We start from the raw sequence: 25,490 nt of genomic DNA, 5'->3' as shown, positions 1-25,490 counted from the left end.
AAAACTATATAAAGGATTCCTAATTAAACTTACATAACGGTGTAATTGGAGGAATATATAGCGAAACGTAGCTTGGAAATGCCTAAATAAAAAGGGCGACAGACTAGAGCTTATCTTTGATATCATAGGGTCAGGCCTTTGAGGCTTTGAATTTAAACTCCCGCTGAGCGGCTGTGCGGAGTATGGGCTTACACATCCCAGGGAACCCCTCTGTGCTTCACTTGTCTCATCTTCAAGATGGACTTAATTAACTAACCTAACCTGGAAGATGATGGCAAAAGATATCTGTCTCCAAATCTCTAGGGAATGCTATGTAAACACTATAAAAATGTTTAGAATGCTTAGACGGAAGCCTAGCCTATGCTTCCATACTAATGAAATTTTCTCCCCATCAAGTTTTGGGAAGTAGATGTGATTGCAAATGTAGTGATAAGCCTTTAAGTAATGAAATGTGATATCTTACAGTACTTTCGTTTATTGATCTAATTTACAAGAATACTCAGAAATGCATTTATTTTACTTCCTATGGCAACTTTATCCCTTGTTTTAATTTTTTTTCCATTTCTAAATGCTCAATGATTCTTCTTCATATTTACTTGAACTATTTTCCCCGAATGGAGTTTATTAACATAAATTTGAGGTAATTTTGAATGTAGGATGCACGAGGCATTCATGTCGACTGAAGCAGAGTATGCAACATTTAAGAGTGTTAATATTATGAACTGCATGTGTTTGCAATGCCACGTATTTTAACATTCTCCCTGTATTCATTTGTATACGTGAATGATCTATTCATCTAGGTATGGCCAGGGTTAACAGTGTACCCGGATTTCACTAACCCCAGAACCATGGACTGGTGGGCAAATGAATGCAGTATTTTCCATCAGCTAGTGGAGTATGATGGACTTTGGATTGTAAGTAGCTTTTGTGAACAAGTGGTTCCATGTACATAATATGTAAATAATATGTCAGTAAACACACCCTTTCAGTAGAATGTATTCTAAATGAAATTTAAAGATTCCCTGTCACTTACTGAAACATGTAAACATCATACACGTGGAAGAAAGGAAGAAAGAATAAAAACTGTAAATTTAGAATATTTTCTCCCTGGTCGTGGACTTTGTAGAATAAATTTCAGTTAAATACAAAGAGTTATATCTTTATCTGTGAAACCATTCATGTGGGAACCGGCCTAAAGTAGCACAGGACAAAAGCACTTAGGGAAATCTGCACTGGACAACGGCAGCACTGTGAAATGCTGTTGGCGCCACCGGAGGCTCCCTTCCAGACTGCTGTTGGACTACAGCAAGCTAAAATTGGCAACGGCCTGCATTTTATACCAAAATATATCAAATTATTTATGAAGTCACTACAGAAAAACGTAGTTTTGGGAAACTTCTTGGGATGATTTTTCTTATTTTCATGATTTTAATTAATCACAATTTGCCATTTACAGGACATGCACATGAGGTAATAGTCAATGTAAGTTTGAGTTTATGGTGACCATAGCCCAAGTGGAGGGAAAAAAGATTCTAAACCCCAAGTTTAGAATAAACTTCTCATAAATCTGAGTACAAGAAAAACAGAGGTTTTAGGAAAGGCGTAACATCTCTATAGATTAATGGATACTGTGTGTTTTCTAAGGTTGTTTGGCTCTGTTACTCTCTTAATGAACTCACTGTATATAGAGTTATTTATACATTAATTCATTTAATCAGGAAGAAATGTCTTTAAGACTTATTTACATTATTTACACATCAGTTGTGTTTGAGGAACGATGTGTTTGCAATGACAGAATTCCTGTGCAGACATCAGTGGAACGAGGAGGAGAAGATGCTTACTGTAATTCTAAGAGGTCACACTGTTAATATTTACTTAACAGAAAGAATAATAACATGCTCATGATATAGTTTAGCTTCATTTTTCATACTGGCCTCCAAGTTAGTAATTTTAAGTCAAATTGTTCATAGACTTCTACTTCAGCCAGAAAAATGTGTTCATTAGGAAACAATTATGAGATACTGTGATGAAAAGGCTAGGTTGTGCTGTATGAGCTGATACCTTATTTGCTGAATCATGAACAACCACACTGCAAGCAGAAGCAAGGTGAAATCATATTGAAGAAGAACAGTTTTCCACTCTCTTATTAACACACACACACACATTTTAATTAATCTTCAAAACATGAAGTCAACAACACATGAAGTGTTCACTCAGCATTCAACACATATCAACACATACTGCTTATGAACACTGGGTGTTTTAGTTTCCATTTCTTAAATAATCAAATTGTACTGCTACGTTGTTTTTTTAATGCTTTTTAAAAATTATTTTTCACAATAGAATGAATTTTCAGAGAAAATGTATTTACTATTCAACTTAGGAGGTTTTGTTTTTATGTCAAGTTCAAAAATGTTTTCTATTTTTTAATGTTTTCTTTTTAGATTTATTATTTTTTTTATTTATTACATTATTTATTTGTATCCCAGCTGTTGCCCCCTCTCTTGCCCCTTCCAGTCCCACCCTCCTTCCCTCATCTCCATCCTGCCCCTTTCCAAGTCCACTGATAGGGAGGACCTCCTCCCCTTCCATCTGACCCTAGCCTATCAGGTCTCATCAGGACTGGCTGCATTATCTTCCTCTGTGGCCTGGTAAGGCTGCTTCCCGCTCAGGGGAGGTGATCAAAAAACCAGCCACTGAGACTCATAGCCAAAAATGTTTTCTTAACTTGAAAAATTAGTAATTTTATATTAATGTTTCTACATTTAAATTTGTTCTATTTTTTAATTTTTATTAATTACAGTTTATTCACTTTATATCCCCCCTGTACCTCCCTCTTCCCTTTCCAGTCACACCCTCCCTCTTCCCCACCCGTGTCCTTCTCCCAGTCCACTGATAAGAGGTTCACCTCCCTTTCCCTCTGATCCAATATATCTTACAAATAATTTTGAGCTGTTTGAATACATTGTTCTTAAGCATAATATATTTTGTATAAAAACTAAATTATTTCACCAATTTTAAATATAGACTATAACTATTTAGATTATTTATTCATTAATTTAACCAGTAGAGTCATGAAAAAAGTTTTATTTACACTTTTGGTTTCTTTAAAAATACATCTAATTAATTTCACTTCTTAGAAACAAACAGAAGTGAAAATAATATTAGAGGAAAATTCTAAAAGATAGGGAAGCTTCAAGTCTTTTTACACTTTTTTCAACCATACTTACTTAGAACATATTTTTGAAGGGTATCAAATACCTTTCATGTACTATGAGGAATCTATTTCAACACTCTGAGTTCTTCATTTAACTTCATGTAATGGGTCTTAAATGTTCTTCAGGTTCATAATTTCAATACCTACATGGGAGTAGCTTGAGGATAATAGATATAACTGTCTTTAATACACTGGGGTAAGGAGAACCGAAAGTGTAGCTAGTGACAAGTCATGCCTGGGTATTACTGTTAAATATTGTGGAAAATAAGAACCAATTATAGTTGTAATTAAGATATTTCACCTTTATGTAGTGGCAAACACCATGTTTATTACTCTTGAAGGGATCCTACCAGTCCCTTAGAACAGCAAATCAGTCCAGAAGTGTTAGTGTATGTTTTTGGCAGTACAAAAGACGACTAAATTGTCAAAACAGGAGTAATTAGTTTAAATAATATGCTAGAGAGCTGGTAAAAAAAAATAACAAAAAATTAAAATAAAGGAGAAAGGTGAAACTATGAAGGTGAAAACATAGTTGGAGCTTATAGGATTAAAACAGAACAAAGACTTCAAGTATGGATTTTCTTTGGAAAACAATGGAATATTTCTAGAAACTGGGAAAAATTCATAAGCACCCCTCAACGTAATTAGCATGCAAGAGATGAATCTATTTTGACTTAATATGTCTTGATTCTCAAAATCTTCTGGAGGGCAGGGAGGATGAGGATGGGTACTTGGAAGCTGATGATGTTTCCAAGTGCTGTACATCAGATCCCTCTGCCAGTTTGGAGACCAGCACCATTGAGGAACACTGGCCCTGACCAGTGTTCCTGGCCAGGATCTGCACTGGGCCCAGCAATCCGTGCCTGGGATGTGGAGGGTTTTTTTTGTGTGTGTGGAGGGGTGGGGGAAGGTTGCTTTGTTTTCTTTTTTAACAGGAATGGAGTGAAAGCCTGGCCTGTAGGACATTCAGGACGGGAGGCCCCTTGGTGACAGGATCTACTTGTCCAGCATTTAAAGGACCCTATTCTGTTTCCATGTGGGAAGCTTCATAAAGGATGGGAACAAACTACATTCCTCAGTATAAGTAGGGAATCTGAAGCATCTAACTCTGGGGTGTCATGCTGATCTGAGCCACCTTCTGTCATCAGCTGCAAGCCTGGAGCTTCTGACTGTAGATTAAGGTGGTCAGGAAAGGCTTCTTATGGAGTCCTTATGTAGGCAGAGCCTCTGCTCCCAGAATCATTTGCCTCAATTCAAGCTCACTACATCTTTCTTTTCCACTTTCAAAATGGAAGTCTGACAATACAATAGTTGTTCCATCCACAAAGACGGATGTCTCAGCAAGTCTTCAGTGTATGTCAGAATCCTGAGAAAAGTAGGCTACTGTACAAGATGAAGCAACAAGCAAGGAAAGCAGGCAAAGAGCAAACATTTCCTTTTCCCTGTTCTTTATACAAGCTGCCACCAGAAGATGTGGCCCAGATCTAAGGTGGATCTTAATTAAATGAGTTCAAATAGTTTAATTAAGAATAACCCCTGTGAGATGTATTGAGTTGCTTGAGTTTTAGTTAATTGCAGTTGTAATCCAACTGACAACCAAAAATACTCATCGCATCTACCTTAAAATAATTCCTCAACACTTTTTCAAAAATAAACTTATTTAACAAGATCTTAGAATAAAATCAAACTAACTTAAGGTTCCTTGAAAAAAAATCAGGATTTTTATGATGCTTCTAATAGTCCATACATACAAATGACAGTTTAGAAGCTGTAGACTAAGTGAATATTGGTACCAGCAATGGGATGAGATCACTATCAAAGTAGATAACTGACTGCCATCATCAAATATGTGTAATGAATAAATATGCTGGAAATGGGTATAAGCAAATTACAGTTAAAAGACTGACACAACTATATGAAAGATATTTGTGGAAATCATAGATGTACTTTGTTTAGATTTGTAATTCTGTAAAATTAGAGGTATTTGAAACATTTAAAATTCTTCACTGCAGTCTAAAGTACCTATTTTAATGTATGCACCCTATATATAATATCCATATTGTATATGTATATAATATACATGTAATAATATATACATATTATGTATGTTATATATATATAATCCATGAATAAAACATTTTCAAGGATGTCTTATTATTAAGTAGCATGGGAAATCTGTTATTCATCATTTATAATTGCTGGTAATTTTCCTTGTCTATATATTTAGGACATGAATGAAGTTTCCAGCTTTATTCAAGGTTCCCTGAAAGGATGTGCTGCCAATCAACTGAATTATCCTCCTTTTACTCCTGGTAAATTTCAATTTCTTACCTAATTACCCACGGTCGAGTCAAAACTTTTGTTAGCTAATAAATTCTAAAACATATTTCTAAATCACAAATTTTGTTATAACTTTTAATCCTAAATTTAATGATTTTTCTTTTATTTTGCCAAATATAATACATTTATGATTACTCTGATGTACCACTTAGATATGTATGTGTTGTATGCATGTATACATATGTTATTGCTCACATGTGAGATGATGAGGGTCTTCTTTCTTGCTCTTTACCTTATTTGTGTGCGTATGTGTGTGTGTGTGTGCGTGTTGTTTGTTCATGTATATGATTGCATGTGTGTACATGAATTCAGGTGTAAAATAAGATGCCAATTTCTTCCTTTATCATTCTCCAAATTATTTTCTAAAATTATTTATTTATTATGACTATATGAGTATATGCTACATGTCCATGGGCCCATATACCTGTGCCAATACACAGAGCCCAGAAGAAAGATTTTGCTTTATTCTATCACTCTCTGTTTGTTCTATTGGGGTAGGTATTCTCCCTGAAATTGGGGCTCATGTTTTCTCAGCAAACCCTAGTGACACTTTTTTCGATGCACTGAGTTATAAACCTGCAGTGTACATCCATCGGACTGTATGGCCTCTGGAACCTAAATTTGGTACTTGAATTTGCACAGAAAGCATTATTAGTTATTGAATCAACCTTCCCCAAAAATTATTTTCTGAGACAGGATTTCTTCACTAAAGCTAGAAATTGCTGATTGACTATATGAGAGAAAGAAACAGAAAGACATAGAGATAGACAGACAGATACACACACACACAGAGTGGCATACAGAGAGTTTTGGTGATTCCTCTGTCTCTACCTTTCAGTGTTTACAGGGCAGGTGGTCACTGCTAGGAATGGTTTGCCTGTGTTGATGAGAATCTGACCTCAGTTCCTCAGGCTTTTGTGCTGAGCATGGTCCTTACTGCGCCATCTCTGAAGTTCCTAACCATGATCACATTTAAATCAACCAGTGTACTAATAAATGATAACTACTCCAAGATATCAATGTGTAAAGGCAATTTACTCATCAACGACTATTTCCCATTTATTTATTTATTTTTAAAATGATGAAGTATTGTTTAGTCAAATTAAATCACATTAAATGTAATGTAATCAATGTGTAATGCATTTATATTTATTGTATCTAAAATCATTTTACAGTCTCCATGGAATGAATTGCATGAATTAAACTGGATAGTGTTTAACTAAATGTGATCTTTTGTCAGTTTTTTTTTTTTTTAATTAGGTACTCTAGAACACATTGTAAGAACAGTCACAAATGTTACCATAAAATATCTCACAGGAATGTTTGCTATGTGGCTTTCTCTAAGGTATTCTTGACAGACTTTTGTATTCCAAAACTCTTTGCATGGACGCTGTGCAGCACTGGGGAAAACAGTATGATGTCCACAGTCTGTATGGATACAGCATGGCTATCGCCACAGAAAAGTAAGTAAAATTGCATGCAGAAACTCAATCAGCCATTACATTTTGTTTAGATGTATTTCTGGAAGTTTAGCAACTTCGATGGAAAGTTGCAGGAGTAAGAAAGAAAAAAAAAAGTATTTTTTGTGGTAAAAGCACCATGGTATCGAAATATGGTTCTATTTTACTAGCATTCATAAGTTAACTGTCAATACTAATTATTAAATATCAGTATTAATAAGTTATCAAGAATTATATTAAATGTGTATTTACCATTGGTTTGCTTAATTAATAGAGGTTATTCTTTATAAAAAATTTCTGTTTGCTTTCTATGGAAAACAACAATATAGTTTTTTTTTTAATCAGTCATTAAAACTTTCAATTGGCTTAAGAAAATGGTGATACAGCAAGTTCTCTTTATCTTCCCAAAACAAGTGTTTCAACTAAAATTTAGTTTCTAAAAAAAAAATTAGTTTCTAAGTAGTAGAGCATAATAGAACAAATAAAATGCACAATGTAGGAACAGGTACCCAGCACACATTGATTCTCTGTTACTTTGCTAGTGTTCTGAAAGGTTCAACAGAGCAGTAACTGCTAACACCCAGATCTTGGTATCAGTATATCTGTAACTTTCTCTTTAAGTAAGTGTTGAAGTACTAATGCACCAAAAAGACTGTATATTGTCTTTATAGTGTTGTTACTTCTCTTTGTGCACACCAAGTGTAATAATCACAATCAAAGAAAAATAGGCGATAAATATTTGAAAGTGAAGGACAAAGAATGAGACAGGTTGGAGGAAGAAAGAGAGAGGGGAAAATACTATATTTCTATTTTAATTAATAACATTTAAAATAAAATAAATAGAACCCAATTAATGACATTTAAAATAAATATATAGAACCTGAATGGAGTGTAGAACATTACCTTTAGTTTATTTGTTTGTTTGGGGTTTTTCTTTGTTTGTTTCATTTTGTTTGAGACAGGGTATTTCTTTGTAGCCTTGGCTGTTCTGGAATGCTCTTTGTAGAAAGAAAGGACCTCTTTGTAGAGGTCGGTGAGTCTGACCTCAGACTCACGGAGATCCTTCTGTTTCTGCCTTCTGAGTGCTGGGATTAAAGGTGTGAACTTTTATTCAATATTCATACTTGGCTGAATATTCCATATTTTAAGTAGAAGTAGGTAGATTATTGAATGAAAAAAGAGCAATGTCTTATGATTCAATATAAACAGCTTATATATGGAAAATATATGTAGGATGCCATATTTTTACATTGGATGCCTGGCTGACATCATATTTTGAAGTTCATTTAGGCTGATTTTTTTTTTTCTGACCACTTCTCTCTGAGAGAAAAATATCGTTAATACACAGGTGCTGGTAGAGGAAAATAATAGTAGACGATTAAAAAATGTTTCTCAAATGTGCTAATTTCTTTTTTATAATTATTTTTATTAATTACAATTTATCCACTTTGTATCCCCCCTGTACCTCCCTCCCTCCTCCCCTCCCAATTCCACCCTCTCTCTTTGCCAACCGTGTCCCTCTCCCAGTCCACTGAAAAGGACTCCCTCCCCTTCCCTCTGATCCTAGAAATATGTTAATTTCAAGTATGCATGTTTTGTTTTCAATTTGGCAATAAATTGGTGAAATTATTCAAACTATTAGTCATTTTCAAAGACATTCTCCTTCTGTGTTTAATCAGAGTGTACTCAAGTGAGCTGCATTTTGGTAGCTAAATGTGCAACTGATGTTAAAATTTTACAAATTTTCTAAATATTGCCTTCCAACAGAGAAAAGATAAAATATACATTTGTAACTAGTATTTTAAAATTAATGTATCAATTTTATTTTTTGGATCAGAACTTAGTTTTTAATTTGGTCATATTTTAGAGCTGTGGAAAAAGTTTTTCCAAATAAGAGAAGCTTCATCCTCACGCGGTCTACATTCGCTGGCTCTGGAAGGCACGCCGCTCATTGGCTTGGAGACAACACAGCCTCTTGGGAGCACATGGAATGGTCCATCACTGGAATGCTGGAGTTTGGTCTATTTGGCATGCCTTTGGTATAAAGCTTTTCTAGTAGTGAAAAGACAGGGACAAAGCAATGTTTAAAATTTTTAAGGTATAAAAAATTTAGTAAGTTCTAAATATGGAATATGAAAAGGCTGATAATAATTTCAATAATTAGCATAAAATCCATAGTCAAGATTATAGAAAGTCATTTTAAAATATTTGAAGTGTATTTATAATTATCTCACATTTCCTTTCATACACATGAATAAAGTGAACACCCAAAACCCAATGAAACGAAATAACATGCACAGACAATGTTGATTTTGGAAAGTAAGAATATACATTATATATATATATATATATATATGTAAACTCTTCATATGTATGTATGTGTATATGTGTGTGTGTGTGTGTGTAAATACAGACAAAACTAGGCTGAATTTTAGAAAAAGAAGAAAAATCAATTTTTTCTAACATTCAATGACTGAATGTTAGTAAGCTGATTTTTCTTAATCAAACTTTGTATGGTTTCAACCATATGGAAAATTTACAGCCAGAGATACTAAATCAAAGCCCAGTCAGGTGACCAGTGTGGGGAGGTGTGCAATCTCAGGATTAGGGAAGCTATAGTCATGGTGAGACTAGGTTTCTGAGTATCAAGTACCAGGACAAACTGCACTACATAGCAAGACTTTCTCATGAAAAGAAAAATAAACAACATGCGATGAAATAAAATAAATATAGACAAAGGAAAACAAAAGTCAAAGATACAAATTGTGCAAACGTTGGAACATTAATTCAAATACAGAAAAATAAAAGTAATTAACCTAAAATTTATAGTAATAAAATAAATGTCATTGAAACAAATTGAAATATAGTCAAATATACAAAGTTATTATTTGAAAATTTGAACAAACACATTAAGTTAAAACATGTACTAACATAAAATAGGATTTCAAAGCAATTTCCTTAAACAAACACTGACAGTAAGGATATAAGACTTTTATTTTTATCCTCTTTATTAACCAATTTTATATGTGTCACTATATTTTGCTCTTATTTATCCTCCCACACTCTCATTCATCTTTCTTGACCCCAAACTTTTTTAAAATTTGAAAATATCATATCTATCTATACTGTTTTTTTTTTTTTTTTATTAAATCTACTCTCCATTCCCTTCTTTCTACTTCCTCCTCTGTCACCACAACTTTCCCTGCCCAATGTCTTGTGCTAATTTTAAAACATACTGAGTCCACATAGTGCAGTCAGTATGTACCTTGGTTTAAGGCAATCTACAGAATGATGGAGAGCCTCTCAGTGGTCACATCCCTGAAGAAAACCAGCTCTACCTCAAGAGCAATGCACTGTCACTAGTTCCCCAGATAGGGGTGGGACATTGCTGGCCACTCCCAATCAGTGTGGGGTTCGGATTCCTAAAGCAAATCTTGTGGGTCACCTTCTTCACCTGAACAGTCACATGTATTCCAATACCCGTCTTTTTTTTCTTTGCCTTCTTTGCTTTCTATCTTTAAGATTTGTAAAGGTCAGAAACTGTAAAAGATTACTAAATGAACTGAATTAAATTATACCACGTTTGCAAATAAGAACTGATACAGTAGAAACAAGAATTTTTCTCAAATTGAAATTAAATTCACCGAAGAGGATTTCTCCCTACCAGATAAAGAAATAGTAATTAACACATTGAATGCAGTCTATGGTTTTTCAATTAGGCTTACTATTATTAAAAAAAAGACACAGCCTCATGTATTTACATATACCTTCTAAGTAATCCATTTCACTGCAGATATCTAAAGAAAGTATGAAATATTCATATGGATTATTAATTTCACATCTAGCGAACAAAATAACACATTGCTATTTCTTACATATTCTTTAAAAAATTAGTACCAGGTATATAAAAGGCATGTGATTTGAATAAAGTTCAACCATTTTCAAAGAAAACATAAGAGATTAATTTAAGACATGTCAGAAAAATAGTGTCTCAAACAAAATAGAATGGACACTGTTTACACAGGAATGGTAGATAAATTGGACTAAAATGAAATCAAATGTTTTGCTAATCAAAACTATCTTTAAGATTAAAAGTAGAAAGCAGCCAACATACAGGGAAATTACAGTTTCAATTTACATAATCTTAATTGATTAGCATTGAATCTATAATACCTCGTATAAATCTATAGAAAACAAGAATAAAGAACTTTGAAAAATGTGTCTGACAAGCAATACTAAGAGAGAAACCTGCATATATTCAAACACTTCAAAAGATCTCAGCTTAAACAGAAACCAGAGAAATTAAATTAAAATAAAATAAAGCTAAACATTGGTGAGATGCATTTCATGCAAACCTATCATAAAATGAAGCCTGACTATGGAAAATAATTCTGAAAAAGAGCAATGAGAATGTTCTGGGTGGGGAAAGTAAAGAAAGGAAGGAGATTGGGAGCAGAGAATAAAGATGATGTGGATAGATGTAAAAAAAAGCTCACACGTGGAGAGAAAATCAGTTTATAGGATGTGTATAAAGGCAATAAAATGAGTAGGCCCTGAACAACGCTAACTCTTCTTTGCATGGCATGGCATGCCCAGGGAAAGCACAGTGGTGACCCTTATCCTGTTGTCTAGGTAGGGGCAGACATCTGCGGATTTGCAGCTGATACCACAGAAGAACTCTGCAGAAGATGGATGCAACTCGGAGCCTTTTATCCGTTTTCTAGAAACCACAATGCTGAAGGCTATGCGGTAAGTGACACTTGGTCCTCACTACTTGAAACCAACACAACTGTATTTATGTTATCTTTATTTTTCATTAATTTATTAATTAATTAACTTTAATCTGGACCGGAACTTCCCATCTCTCTCTTCACCCATTCCCTTTCTCTCCCCTCCTCTCCCCCTATGCCTCCTCCCTTTCTTCTCAGAGAACGGGAGACCTTCTATGGACATCAGCCTGTCTTGGTATATCAAGTAGGACTGGGTGCATCTTCTATTGTGGCTAGACAAGGCTGTCCAATTACAGGAAAGGGATCCAAATGCAGGCAACCGAGTCAGAGACCACCTCTGCTCCTGCTGCTAGAGGTCCCAAGTGAAGACCAAGCTGTACATTTGTTACATAAGTGAGAGGGGGGGGAGGGGGCATAGGTCCCTCCCACAGACACACTGGTTGGTGATTCAGGTTCTGTGAGCCCCTATGGCCCCAGGTTAGTTAACTTTGTGTCGTCCTTGGTCTCTCTGGCTCTTTCAAGCCTTCTGTTTCCTCTTCCATACGATTTCCCGAGCTCCACCTAATGTTTGGCCGTGGGTCTCTCTGAATCTCTTTCCATATGCTGCTGGGTGAAGCCACTCAGAGGTTGGTTTTGCTGTTCTCCTGTCTACAAGAGTAGCGGAATAACAGTGTCAGGGGTGGGATCTCTCTTATATCATGGGACTCAAGTTGGGCCAGCCCTTTATTGGCTGGGTCTAATATTTTGTGGGAAGCACAGCTGTATTTTTAAACAATGTTCTTCCGTTTATATAAAGAAGGTAACACAAAAAGTATGTAACTTTTTATACATAAATGTTTGAAATTCACCTCTCAATGCAATGTATTTTATGTGTATTGTGGACAAATTTGGAAATCACTAAGCAAAATGCATGTGTATCATATTTTTGTCTTGGATTCTTACTGAAACATTTCAGTTTGCCTTATAACAAAATACAACAGTTAAGTTGTATTTAAGTCAGTTAAGGACAAGCTGATCAAGGCAGTTTTCAGTGTTCACATGTTGCACTCAATCAAAACCTTAGTTTCATGGAGATGTGTCAGCTGCAGTTCACACTGTAAAAGGGAACATCGGAGAGCAGAGCCAAAAGGAGCACAAGGGCAATTCTGAAGAATCCATATCCACAGGAGAGTTTTATCCAAGTATTCTGCAGTCATTTGGGTTTTCTAGAAAGTAAATTGCAAGCCAGGAAGAATACAGTAACGATTAATTGGTAAAATGTGAGTGAATAATAACCATGACCGTGAGCCAATGGAGTGTTGAGACTTGTCAATCCTCTGATCAGGTCTGAACCTCCTGAAGCTCACAGAAGGATGGTGACCTGGCTGGGATAATCATCCTGCTGCTGAGATTTAACAGAACCTGCCAAGTCATTGAGAAAGATGTTGAAGTGAAGAGGATCACTGAAAGAGTCTTGAATGTAGAGAAGAGTCAGCCATATCAGCCGCACTCTATATTCTGTGGCTGGGATTAGAAAATAGAAAGCATTATTTCACTGTAAATTTAGCAAACTATGTAAACAAAACTTTCTCCTTGCAATGTTCCTTGGCACTGGGAGGAAGTTGTCTCCTAGGGAGAGAATCTTTTGGTTTCAGGAGGAGTGTTGAATGAACTTCAAAGCTTAAGTTTGCTTAACTGACCAGGAAACCTTGTCCCTTGTGCTTCTGAACAGTGGATTATTTTGGTCCTTTCTAAGGTCAATGGTTATGTGTAGGAGAAATCCTTCAGCACATTTCAGGCCTGTGCTTGAATGTGTTACATGAATGCTATCGGTCAAAGTATGCTGTGTAGTTAAGCAAAATTCAAATGTACATATTATTATTTTTTATTAAATCTTTTATTTTTTTATTAATTACACTTTATTCATTTTGTATCACCCCATGAGCCCCTCCCTCCTCCCCTGCCGATCCCACCCTCCCTCCCCTTTCTGCATGCATGCCACTCCCCAAGTCCACTGATAGGGGAGGTCCTCCTCTCCTTCTTTCTGATCTTAGTCTATCAGTTCTCATCAAAAGTGGCTGCATTGTCCTCTACTGTGGCCTGGTAAGGCTGCTCCCCCCTCAGGGGGAAGTGATCAACGAGCAGGCCAATCAGATTATGTCAGAGGCAGTCCCTCTTCCCATTACTATGGAACCCACTTGGACACTGAACTGCCATGGGCTACACCTGTGCAGGGGTTCCAGGTCATCTCCACAAATAGTCCTTGGTTGGAGTAGGAGTCTCTGGGAAGTTCCCTGTGTTCAAATTATCTTGTTCTGTTACTCTGCTTGTGGAGTTCCCGTTCCCTCCAGCTCTTACTATTTCCCACTTCTTACATAAAATTCCATTCACTCTGCCCATCAGTTGGCCATCAGGCTCAGCATCTGCTTTGACAGTCTATACTGCAGAAGCTTTCAGAGGCCCTCTGTGGCAGGTTTCAAGGTTGTTTCCTGTTTTCTTCTGGCTTTCAGAGGCCCTCTGTAGCGGGTTCCGAGGTTGTTTCCTATTTTCGTTTTCTTCTGATGTCCATCCTCTTTGCCTTTCAGGATGGGGATTGAACATTTTAGTTAGGGTCCTCTCTTTTGCTTAGTTTGTTTAGATGTACAGCTTTTAGTGGGTTTATTCTATATTGTATGTTTATATGAGTGAGTATATACCGTGAGTGTCTTTTTGCTTCTGGGTCAACTCACTCAGGATGATCCTTTCCAGGTCCCACCATTTACCTGCAAATTTCATGATTTCCTTATTTTTCATTGCTGAGTAATACTCCATTGTATAGATGTACCACAGTTTCTGCATCCATTCTTCAGTTGAGGGGCATCTGGGTTGTTTCCAGCTTCTGGCTATTAAAAATAAAGCTGCTACAAACATGGTTGAACAAATGTCCTTGTTGTGTACTTGAGCCTCTTTTGGGTATATGCCTAGGAGTGGTATGGCTGGATCTTGAGGAAGCGCTATTCCTAGTTGTCTGAGAAAGCGCCAGATTGATTTCCAGAGTGGTTGTACCAGGTTACATTCCCACCAGCAGTGGAGAAGAGTTCCCCTTTCTCCACAACCTCTCCAGCATGTGTTGTCCCTTGAGATTTTCATCTTGGCCATTCTGATGGGTGTAAGGTGATATCTCAGGGTTGTTTTGATTTGCATTTCCCTAATGGCTAATGAGGTTGAGCATTTCTTTAAGTGCTTCTCTGCCATTCGATATTCCTCTGCAGAGAATTCTCTCTTTAGCTCTGTTCCCCATTTTTTAAGTGGATTACTTGGTTTGTTGCTTTTCAGCTTGTTTAGTTCTTTATATATATTGGATATGAGTCCTCTGTCAGATAGAGGGTTGGTGATGATTCTTTCCCAATCTGTAGGCAGTCGCTTTGTTTTGATGACGGTGTCCTTTGCTTTACAGAAGCTTTTCAATTTCATGAGGTCCCATTTATTGATTGTTGCTCTTAGAGCCTGTGCTGTTGGTGTTCTGTTCAGGAAGTTTTCTCCTGTACCAATGAGTTCTAGGGTATTCCCCACTTTTTTTTCTAGCCGATTTAATGTGTCTGGTTTTATGTTGAGGTCTTTGATCCACTTGGACTTCAGTTTTGTGCAGGGTGATAAGTACGGATCTATTTGCATTTTTCTACATGTAGACATCCAGTTGGACCAGCACCATTTGTTAAAGATGCTATCTTTTTTCCATTGTATGGTTTTGGCATCTTTGTCAAAAATCAGGTGTCCGTAAGTGTGTGGGTTTATTTCTGGGTCTTCTGTTCGATTCCATTGATCCACCATTCTGTTTCTATGCCAGTACCATGCAGTTTTTATAACTGTTGCTCTATAGTACAGCTTGAGATCAGGGATGGAGATACCTCCAGAAGATCTTTTATTGTAGAGGATTGTTTTAGCAATTCTCGGTTTCTTGTTATTCCATACGAAGTTGAGAATTTTTCTTTCCAGGTCTGTAAAGAATTGTGTTGGCAATTTGATGGGAATTGCATTAAATCTGTAGATTGCTTTTGGTAAGATGGCCATTTTTACTATGTTAATCCTGCCAAGCCATGAGCATGGGAGATCTTTCCATCTTCTCATATCTTCCTCTAATTCTTTCTTCAGAGACTTGAAATTTTTTTCATACAAGTCTTTGACTTGCTTGGTTAGGGTTACGCCAAGGTACTTTATGTCATTTGTGGCTATTGTGAATGGTGTTGTTTCTCTAATTTCTTTCTCAGCCCTTTTGTCTTTTGTATACAGGAGTGCTACTGATTTTTTTGAGTTAATTTTGTATCCGGCCACTTTGCTGAAGGTGTTTATCAACTCCAGGAGTTCCCTGGTAGAGTTTTTGGGGTCACTCATATATACTATCATATCATCTGCAAATAGTGATAATTTGACTTCTTCTTTTCCCATCTGTATCCCCTTGATCTCCTTCGACTGTCTTATTGCTCTAGCAAGGACTTCCAGCACTATGTTGAAGAGATATGGAGACAGTGGGCAGCCTTGTCTTGTCCCTGATTTCAGAGGGATTGCTTTAAGTTTCTCTCCGTTCAGTTTGATGTTGGCTATAGGCTTGCTGTATATCGCCTTTACTATGTTTAGATATGTGCCTTGTATCCCTGATCTCTCCAGTACTTTAAACATGAATGGATGTTGGATTTTGTCAGATGCTTTTTCAGCATCTATGGAGATTATCATGCGGTTTTTTTCTTTCAGTTTGTTAATATGGTGGATCACATTGATGGATTTCCATATATTGAACCACCCCTGCATACCTGGGATGAAGCCTACTTGGTCATAGTGGATAATATCTTTGATGTGTTCTTATATTCGGTTTGCGAGTATTTTGTTAAGTATTTTTGCATCAATGTTCATAAGGGAGATTGGCCTAAAATTCTCTTTCTTTGTTGAGTCTTTGTGAGGTTTAGGTACCAAGGTGATTGTGGCTTCATAGAATGAATTTGGTAATGTTCCTTCTGTTTCTATTTTGTGGAATAGTTTGAAGAGAATTGGAGTTAGCTCTTCTTTGAAGGTCTGGTAGAATTCTGCGCTGAAGCCATCTGGTCCTGGGCTTTTTTTGGATGGGAGACTTTTGATGACTGCTTCTATTTCTTTGGGGGATATAGGACTATTTAGTTGATTTACCTGGTCCTGATTCAGCTTTGGTGAGTCAAATCGATCAAGAAAATTGTCCATTTCATTTAGATTTTCAAATTTTGTGGCATATAGACTTTTGAAGTAAGTCCTAATGATTGTTTGGATTTCCTCAGTGTCTGTAGTTATGTCCCCCCTTTCATTTCTGATTTTGTTGATTTGGGTGGTGTCTCTCTGCCTTTTAGTTAGCTTGGCTAAGGGTTTGTCTATCTTGTTGATTTTCTCAAAGAACCAGCTCTTGGTTTCATTGATTCTTTGAATTGTTTTATTTGTTTCTAATTGATTGATTTCAGCCCTGAGTTTGATTATTTCCAGCCGTCTACTCCTTTTTGGTGTGTCTGCTTCTTCTTTTTCTAGGGTTTTTAAGTGGGCCATTAAGTTGCTTGAATGAGCTGTCTCGAATTTCTTCTTGAAGGCACTTAGTGCTATGAACTTTCCTCTTAGCACTGCTTTCATTGTGTCCCACAAGTTAGGGTATGTTGTGTCTTCATTTTCATTGAGTTCTAGAAAGGCTTTAATTTCTTTCTTTATTTCTTCCCTGACCCAGCTGGGAACAAGTAACAAGTTGTTCAGTTTCCATGAGTGTGTAGGCTTTTTGCTATTTCTGTTGTTGTTGAAGTCCAGCTTTATTCCATGGTGATCAGACAGGATACAAGGGATTATTTCAGTCTTCTTGTATCTGTTGAGGCTTGCTTTGTGACCAACTATATGGTCTATTTTGGAGAAGGTTCCATGAGGTGCTGAGAAGAAGGTAAATTCTTTTGTGTTTGGGTGTAAAGTTCTGTAAATGTCTGTGAGGTCCATTTGATTCATGACCTCTGTCAGAGATATTGTTTCTTTGTTTAATTTCTGTTTTGTTGACCTGTCCTTTGTTGAGAGTGGGGTGTTGAAGTCTCCCACTATTAATGTGTGGGGATCTATATGTGGTTTAAATTTTATCAATGTTTCTTTTACAAATGTGGGTGCTCTTGTATTTGGGGCATAGATGTTCAGGATTGTGATGTCTTCCTGGTGGAATTTTCCCTTGATGAGTATGAAGTGTCCTTCCTCATCTCTTTTTATTAATTTTGGTTGAAAGTCTATTTTATCAGATATTAGAATGGCTACTCCTGCTTGTTTCTTGGGTCCATTTGCTTGGAAAGTCATCTTCCAACCTTTTACCCTCAGGTAATGTCTATCTTTGTGTCTTAGGTGTGTTTCTTGTATGCAACAGATTGCTGGGTTTTGTTTACATATCCATTCTGTTAATCTGTGTCTTTTTACTGGAGAGTTGAGTCCATTGATGTTGAGAGAGATTAATGACCAGTGGCTGTTAGATCCTTTGATTTTGATGTTGGCTGTGTTCATAAGTTTGTGTGCTTGGTTGCTTTTCGTTTTGCTGTAGTAAGGTTAATTATTTCCTGTGTTTTCTTGAAAGAAGATAATTTTCTTGGGTTGTATTTTCCCTTCCAGTGTCTTCTGTAATGCTGGATTTGTGTGTAGGTATTGTTGAAATTTGTTTTTGTCATTGAATATCTTGTTTTCTCCGTCTATGAGGACTGAGAGTTTTGCAGGGTATAGTAGCCTGGGTTGACATCTGTGTTCTCTTAGGGTCTGCATGATATCTGTCCAGGCCCTTCTGGCTTTCATAGTTTCTGTTGAAAAGTCAGGTGTGATTCTAATGGGTTTGCCATTATATGTTACTTGGCCTTTTTCCCTTGCAGCTTTTAGTATTTTTTCTTTGTTCTGTATACTTCCTGTTTTGATTATTATGTGGCGGGAGGATTTTCTTTTCTGGTCAAATTTGTTGGGTGTTCTGTAGGCCTCATGTATCCTTATTGGCTTATCCTTTAACTTGGGGAAATTTTCTTCAATGATTTTGTTGAAAATATTTTCTGGGCCTTGGAGAAGGGAGTCTTCTTTTTCCTCTATTCCTATTATTCTTAGGTTTTGTCTTTTCATATTGTCTTGGATTTCTTGGACGGTCTGTGTCAGGAATTTTTTGGATTTAACATTGTCTTTGACAGATACATCGATTTCTTCCATTGTATCTTCTACACCTGAGATTCTTTCTTCCATTTCTTGTTCTGTTGGTTATGCTTACCTCTGTAGTTCCTGTTTTCTTCCCTAAATTCTTCCTCTCCATTATTTCCTCCATTTGTGTTTTCTTTAATTTTTCTAGTTCTATCTTCAGGTCTTGAGTTGTTTTGTTTACTTCCTTCACCTGTCTGCTTGTATTTTCCTCTTTTTCTTTTAGTTCCTTCAACTCTGTCTCTTTGATTTCTTTCAGTGATTTAATTATTTCTTCTCTGAAGGCCACAAGCTGTTTGGCTGCATCTTCCCGTATTTCTTCACGGATGGCCCTAATTTGCTTGTCTTTATCTTCCTCCATTTCTTTACGGATAGCCATGATCTGTTTGGTTTTATCTTCCTCTAATTCTTTACGTATTTTATCTGTTTCCTCTATTATTCTCTTCATCAACATAGATGTAAGGTCATCTTCTTGATTTTCTATTATGCTGCATTGTTCAGGGCTGTTCGCCCCTGGATGGCTGGGTTCTGGAGATGCCATATTGCTCTGTCTTTTGTTGGTTGAGCCTTTACGCTGACATCTACCCATTGGGCTGATTTAGGTGTTGGCTGTTAGTTTCTGTGCTTCCTGGAGTCCTGAGGTAGGGAGTATCCCCTTGGCCGGAAGATGATTTTTCCTGAAGGAGTCCTTCTCTGCTTTTTGGTTATGGTCACTGTATGGCCAGTGTTTCTCCGGAGATGCCACTGCTCACCTCAGGTTTATAGCCCTGAGTAGTAGCTGTGGTCTATGTTAGGCAGGGGGGGATCTCCTCTTACCCATAAAATTTCTCAAGACAGCTGCCCCACTGCTGGGTTTCTTGTTATAAATTTAGTGTGCTGCTACTCACTAAATTTCCATGTACAGTCCTCTTGAAGAAACTGCTGAGTCCCTAGATATGGGGTTTTCTCCCAACAGGGAAACTCAGTCTGTTATCCTGGGGTGCACAGTTCTGTCTGAGAAAGTGGGAGGTGCACTCAGTAAGTCTCTGGGCCAAAGGCTGATTGCTCTGCTCTGGACCTGGAGAATGTGCACCTAGGTTGAGTTGGCGCCTGGGAGCACTGTTCTGGTCTGGAGGCTGGGTGCCTCACTCTGGACCAGAAGCTGTGTGTCTCTGTCTGGGATGGTGGCTGTAGGCACCACTCTGGTCCAGACGCTGTGGGTGCAGCCCCCCTGAAGGATCAGGGATTCCCACAGTTTTGGCAGTCCAGCCAGGGACAACTGGCCGATCCCTGGCACAGTATCTGAGGGCTGCTGTAATGGCTCTTCGGCTCCTGCAGGTCCGAGGATGCAGCTGTGTGTCCCAGTGCCCCAGGGGAACGCAACAATGGCAGCAGAGCACAGTGCTCCTGCCTGCACTAGAGTCTGCGTGAGTCCAGGAAGTGTTTTGGTGCTGGGTGTCCTAAGCGTTAGAGCTGCTGACCCCCTCCGCTGGGGGTTTCCTCCTGCCAGAGACACGCAGTCTGGTGCCCTGTTGCCCTGGTGCCCACAGTTCTATCTGAGGCGGCGAATCACGCGCGCAGGCAGGGCTCAGTGCAGGCGCCTTTGTCCCTCCCGGCTCTGGGTCCGGGCTGGCTCCTGGGGCACCCGCGGAACCCGAGTCTTTTCCAGGGGATGTCTGGGTAACCTGGGGTCGGTCCCAATTGTTTCCTGCTCCGTGGGGTTATCTCTGGACTGGGAAATCCAGTCTATGGTGTTGTGGGCCCACAGTTCAGTCTGGGACCGTGACCAGATCGCGCTGGCGGGTAGCTCTGGGCTGGCGACCAAGCGCCTGGCGGAACGGGGATCTCTTCCGTGGTTTAGCCGGGTGAGTTAAAGCTGATCGAATCCCCCACCTTGGGGTATCCTCTCACCTGAGAAACACAACCACTTGTGTTTTATGGCCGCGAGTTCTGCTTGCTGGTCCCTGTGCCAATCCTGCTGTGCTGCTCCTCAGAATGAGAGTCCTCCCGGCGCTGCCATCTTGCCCCGCCTCCTCCAAATGTACATATTATAACTGAAACATATCACAGATTATTTGGCAAAGGTTTTGAGAACATGAAACATTGGAAAGAACCCAAATCAACAGAGTTTGAAAACTTACGTTTGGTTATTTTACATATTTTTAAACTTTTTAACTAAGTGATAAATATATACTTTAAAATAGAGATTAATTAAAATATAACTGAAGATACAAAACCTGACACGCTCAGACATAATGATATCATAGTTGGGATGATTCACAACTTTTCATCGAGGAGCTCAAATTCAAACAATTTGCTTTCAACAGTGATTAAAATGGTTCTTTCTTTAATGTTTACTTACATTTTCTTTCCTCACTTGTATTTTTCATATATCCTACAGGAGCAGGACCCTGCAGTTTTTGGACTAGACTCTCTTTTGGTAAAGACATCCAGGCACTACTTAACCATCCGCTACACTCTACTGCCTTTCCTCTACACTCTGTTCTACAGAGCCCACGTGTTTGGGGAAACGGTTGCGAGGCCATTTCTTCATGAGTGAGTATTGAGAATTCTGAATAAGAACTGTGAGGTAAGGATTTGGAAAGCTGTCTCAGAAATCTCGCTCTGCACACAACATCCCCTAATCTCAAGAAGACTCCCCAAAAGGTAGACATGGCTGCTCGTGAACATAACTGCAGTATTAAAGGGAGCCTAGAAGGGTGGGTTTCAGAACAGCTTTCCTGACTGTCCAAACGGTGAGCTACCGATTCTGTGAGCTATCTTGATCAAAGCAATAAGGCCAAGAAGGAATAGAGGAAGAAAACTTTTAGTGTTCTCTACATGTGAGAATAGCTATGTGTACTTGCTCACTCATATGCATGCACCACACACACACGCATTATATACAAGTACACGCACACATATACATGCACACACAGGCGTGTGTACACACAAACCGCATGAACATATTATGCCACATAAACACACCATACACACATGCAGAAACACACACAGAATCATAACAAAAAGTATGTTCAGACACTTGCTAAATACTAATAATGAATGAATATGCAAAGTAGACCTGAGATTATTATTTTGTAGTTGCACAGAAACTTTTATAATATGTATAATTATTGTACTAAACGTAATAAAACAAGATTAAGGTATAAAATAGAGAATTTGTCAGAAACTACATATAATTATGTTGGGGAGACCCTATTAGTAAGAAATATTAAACCTAAAATTACTGAAAAAGCAACAATGAGGTATTGTAACAATACATCAATAACTGAGGTATACTTACAAAATTGCACAGTGTCTACATGCTTGTATATTATGATCAAACAGAATGTTTCTTAGAAAATGAAAATATTCCTTTTAAACATAGATTTTGGTGAAAATATTGAAAGCAGATTATGAAACAATTCTGGAACTTGCCTTATGAGAAAATAATAAGCAACAAGTTGCTTATTATGCATTAAAAGTTGTTGTTTTTAAATAGAAAAAAGAATTTATACCTGTCATTTCTTCCTCTATGCCTGTCTTCTTTCATGTATGTTATATCAACTACACTAGAACTATTGCTTCAGGATGACTTGTTAAAAATAAATTTAAAATAATGATTCTCAAGGAAGAACTGAAAAGATAAAGAAAATAAGCAGCTTAGCTCTGCTTCTTTTGTAATATTACAACTCAAATGCACTAATTGTTCCAAGGTTTTATGAAGACCCAAACAGCTGGATTGAGGATCTGGAATTTCTATGGGGCCCTGCACTACTTATCACTCCTGTTTTGAAACCGGTAGGCTTTGCATATGTTTTATATTTATTACTTAAGGAAAATTTTGCATAGCCAAATATGTACATAGTTTTGATGAATATGGATAACACTTAATACTCAATGAATTACTTCAAGTTCATAATCTCTCACTGAAATTTAGAAGGCCAAGTAATGTGAGGTTTACACAGTTTTTGATACATTTATATTATTAAATATATAATAAATAACATAGGACATTGTGTAAAATCAGATATATAATGAAATTTATATTAATTGTATTCAATCAAAGCTTATAATAATATTAATTAGCTGACACTTAGGAAGACATAAACATTGAAATTTTTCTAAGATGCGTGTTAAACTGCCATCTAAAAGAGCTTGTAGTGGTATTCCTAGTAAGGGGAACAGGGGCTGTCTCTGACATGAACTCAGTGTCTGCTTCTTTGATCATCTCTGCAACTCAGGTGGAAGGAGAGGAGGACCTTCCCTATCAGAGGTCTTGGAAAGGGACATATGGAGAGAAGGAAGGGGGGGTGGGATTGGTAAGTAGATGAGGGAGGGGACCAGAGCCAAATTGAATAATTTGTAATAAATTATAACAATAATAAAAATATTATGTAAAAGAAGGGACTGGAGAGATGGCTCAGTGGTTAAGAGCACTGTCTGCTCTTTCAGATGTCCTGAGTTCAATTCCCAGCAATGCATGTTTCACAATCATCTACACTGGAGTCTATTTTTTTTTCTGGCTGCGTGTGTACATGCAGTCAGAACATTCATATACCTAAAATAAATAAATAAATCTTAAAAAAAGGAATATGTGGAACAAAGAAACGAGGAGTGAGATAAATGTGTCTCCTGTTTCTAAACTCTAGAGTTTTACAATGTTCGTTTCTACATAAGCAGGCATGTGGTTGTTAACAATACAATTGCAAACAGGAAGTGTAAATGTCATCTAAGCAGTATTCCCTTTGACACAAGTGTGTATTTTACATGAAGACGTAGAGCTCATAATTCAGAACTACTGGAGCAAAAGAACAAAGAAACATTTTTTCTGTTAAAAAATGGAAAATCTAAAATAGTACCTGAAATATCTAAAATGGAGTATCAAATGTAAACTCTAAATAATAAGTTCTTTCTTAAGAATTGTGATTTCTTTGGTTGGGGTATCATTCTCTTCAAAGCTTCTAGAGCTCAGTTTTTATGAGGCCAATGCATAGACCTAAAACCGCGGCTAAGATGTATCCCATAAACTCAGTCTCCAACTTGGGTCCCTAGTAAGAGAAGCAGGACTGTCTCTGGCATGAACTCAGTGGTTAGCTCTTTGATCACCTCCCTCTGGGGGGAGAGGGTGTGCAGCTTTGCCAGACTACAAAGGAAGACAATGCAAAGAGTCCTGATGAGACCTGATAGGCTACGGTCAGATGGAAGGGGAGGAGAACCTGCCTATCAGTGGACTGGGTGAGAGGCATGAGAGGAGATGAGGGAGGGAGGGAGGGTGGGATTGGGAGAAGATGAGGGAGGAGGCACAGCTGGCATAGAAAGTTAATAAATCGTAAAAAAAAAGTGATAATAATAAAAAAGAATAATTCTAAAAAAGCTTTGGGATTTCAAAACTCTGTTTAATATCTTCTGAATATATTCAATATTTTGTATATTTACTCTAATTTTCTTTAATGCAGGGACTGAAAACCGTGAGTGCATACATTCCCGATGCTATCTGGTATGATTATGAAACAGTAAGTAGCCTAGATATTCTTTCTGTGTGTGTCTGTCATCTATCTGTCTATCCATCTGTCTGTCTATCTATCTATCTATCTATCTATATTGCACACAAGTCCATTTCCTCACACATTGTGCATGAATACTTGAGAATGTTGAGATTATTGTCAAAATATTTCCCAATTGCAGACATGTAAAAAAAATTGGTGTGCAATTACTCTTCATTACACACGAACCAGATTTTTAACATGAAATTATGTTTTGGCAAACAAATATACTTTGTTTTTAAATAAAATTATTGAAATATATTAGACAGGAATGGAAACTTATTTAATTCTTTTCTCATAATTTACATTTGTCTTTTCACCAGGAAGGCTTACATGTTTTTAATAAAAAAAATTAAGTTATCCTTTGAACAGAGGGTTTGCGGGGGTGTGGAGGTTCAGTCTTGCCAGTCCACTGAAGAAGATGATTCAGCAAGCCTTGATGAGACCTGATAAGCTAGGATTAGATAGAAGGGGAGGAGTACCTCTCCTATCAGCTGACTAGGGAAAGGGCATGGGGGAGAAGAAGGAGGGTGGGTGGGAATGGGAGGAGACCAGGGAGGGGCCTACAGTGGGGATAGAAAGTTAATAAATTGTAATAGATAGATAGATAGATAGATAGATAGATAGATAGATAGATAGATAGATAGATAAAATTTTAAAAGAATTTCCTAAAAACAAAGAAATTAGCCCTGATAGGCTAGGCTCAGATAGAAGGCGATGAGGTCCTCCCCCATTAGTGGACTAGGGGAAGGGCATAGGGGGAATGATATTCAAGATCAACTAGAACAGCCAAAATAATAACATTCACAAAGTCCTAAACACTATTCCTTGATTCATTTTTAAATTTTTTTTATAAATGAAGTCGCTAAAACTTCTTCAGATTCATATTATTTTTAAAGTGACTCTATTTTTTTCACATATTGATTGTGCAGGACTTTTGTTTGAAAGAATGTTTGAAAAGACTTTCTAAAGGCAAGCAAACTTTGTGTGCACCATTTTCCTGTTAATTACTTCTTTATTATTTTAATTATAATGTTTATGAAGTGACATGATAACTTTCTAA

General features: G+C 37.3%; 1 protein-coding gene across 1 annotated transcript in view; it reads left to right on the top strand.

Moving 5' to 3' along the window:
• Positions 1-25,490, top strand: part of Si (sucrase-isomaltase) — a 94,528-nt gene that overhangs the window by 22,784 nt on the left and 46,254 nt on the right. The window contains exons 13-20 of the mRNA XM_055596510.1: positions 801-914; positions 5,445-5,529; positions 6,903-7,020; positions 8,885-9,056; positions 11,650-11,766; positions 21,283-21,437; positions 22,598-22,682; positions 24,341-24,397. Coding sequence (XP_055452485.1) covers positions 801-914; positions 5,445-5,529; positions 6,903-7,020; positions 8,885-9,056; positions 11,650-11,766; positions 21,283-21,437; positions 22,598-22,682; positions 24,341-24,397 — 903 coding nt within the window. The remainder of the gene's footprint in view (positions 1-800; positions 915-5,444; positions 5,530-6,902; positions 7,021-8,884; positions 9,057-11,649; positions 11,767-21,282; positions 21,438-22,597; positions 22,683-24,340; positions 24,398-25,490) is intronic.

The sequence above is a fragment of the Psammomys obesus genome, unplaced genomic scaffold, assembly GCF_907164565.1.
Source record: "Psammomys obesus unplaced genomic scaffold, mPsaObe1.curated_primary_1811, whole genome shotgun sequence".
NCBI lineage: Eukaryota > Metazoa > Chordata > Mammalia > Rodentia > Muridae > Psammomys > Psammomys obesus.
The sequence above is the reverse complement of the archived record's forward strand: the minus strand, read 5'-3'. Positions and strand labels throughout refer to the sequence as shown.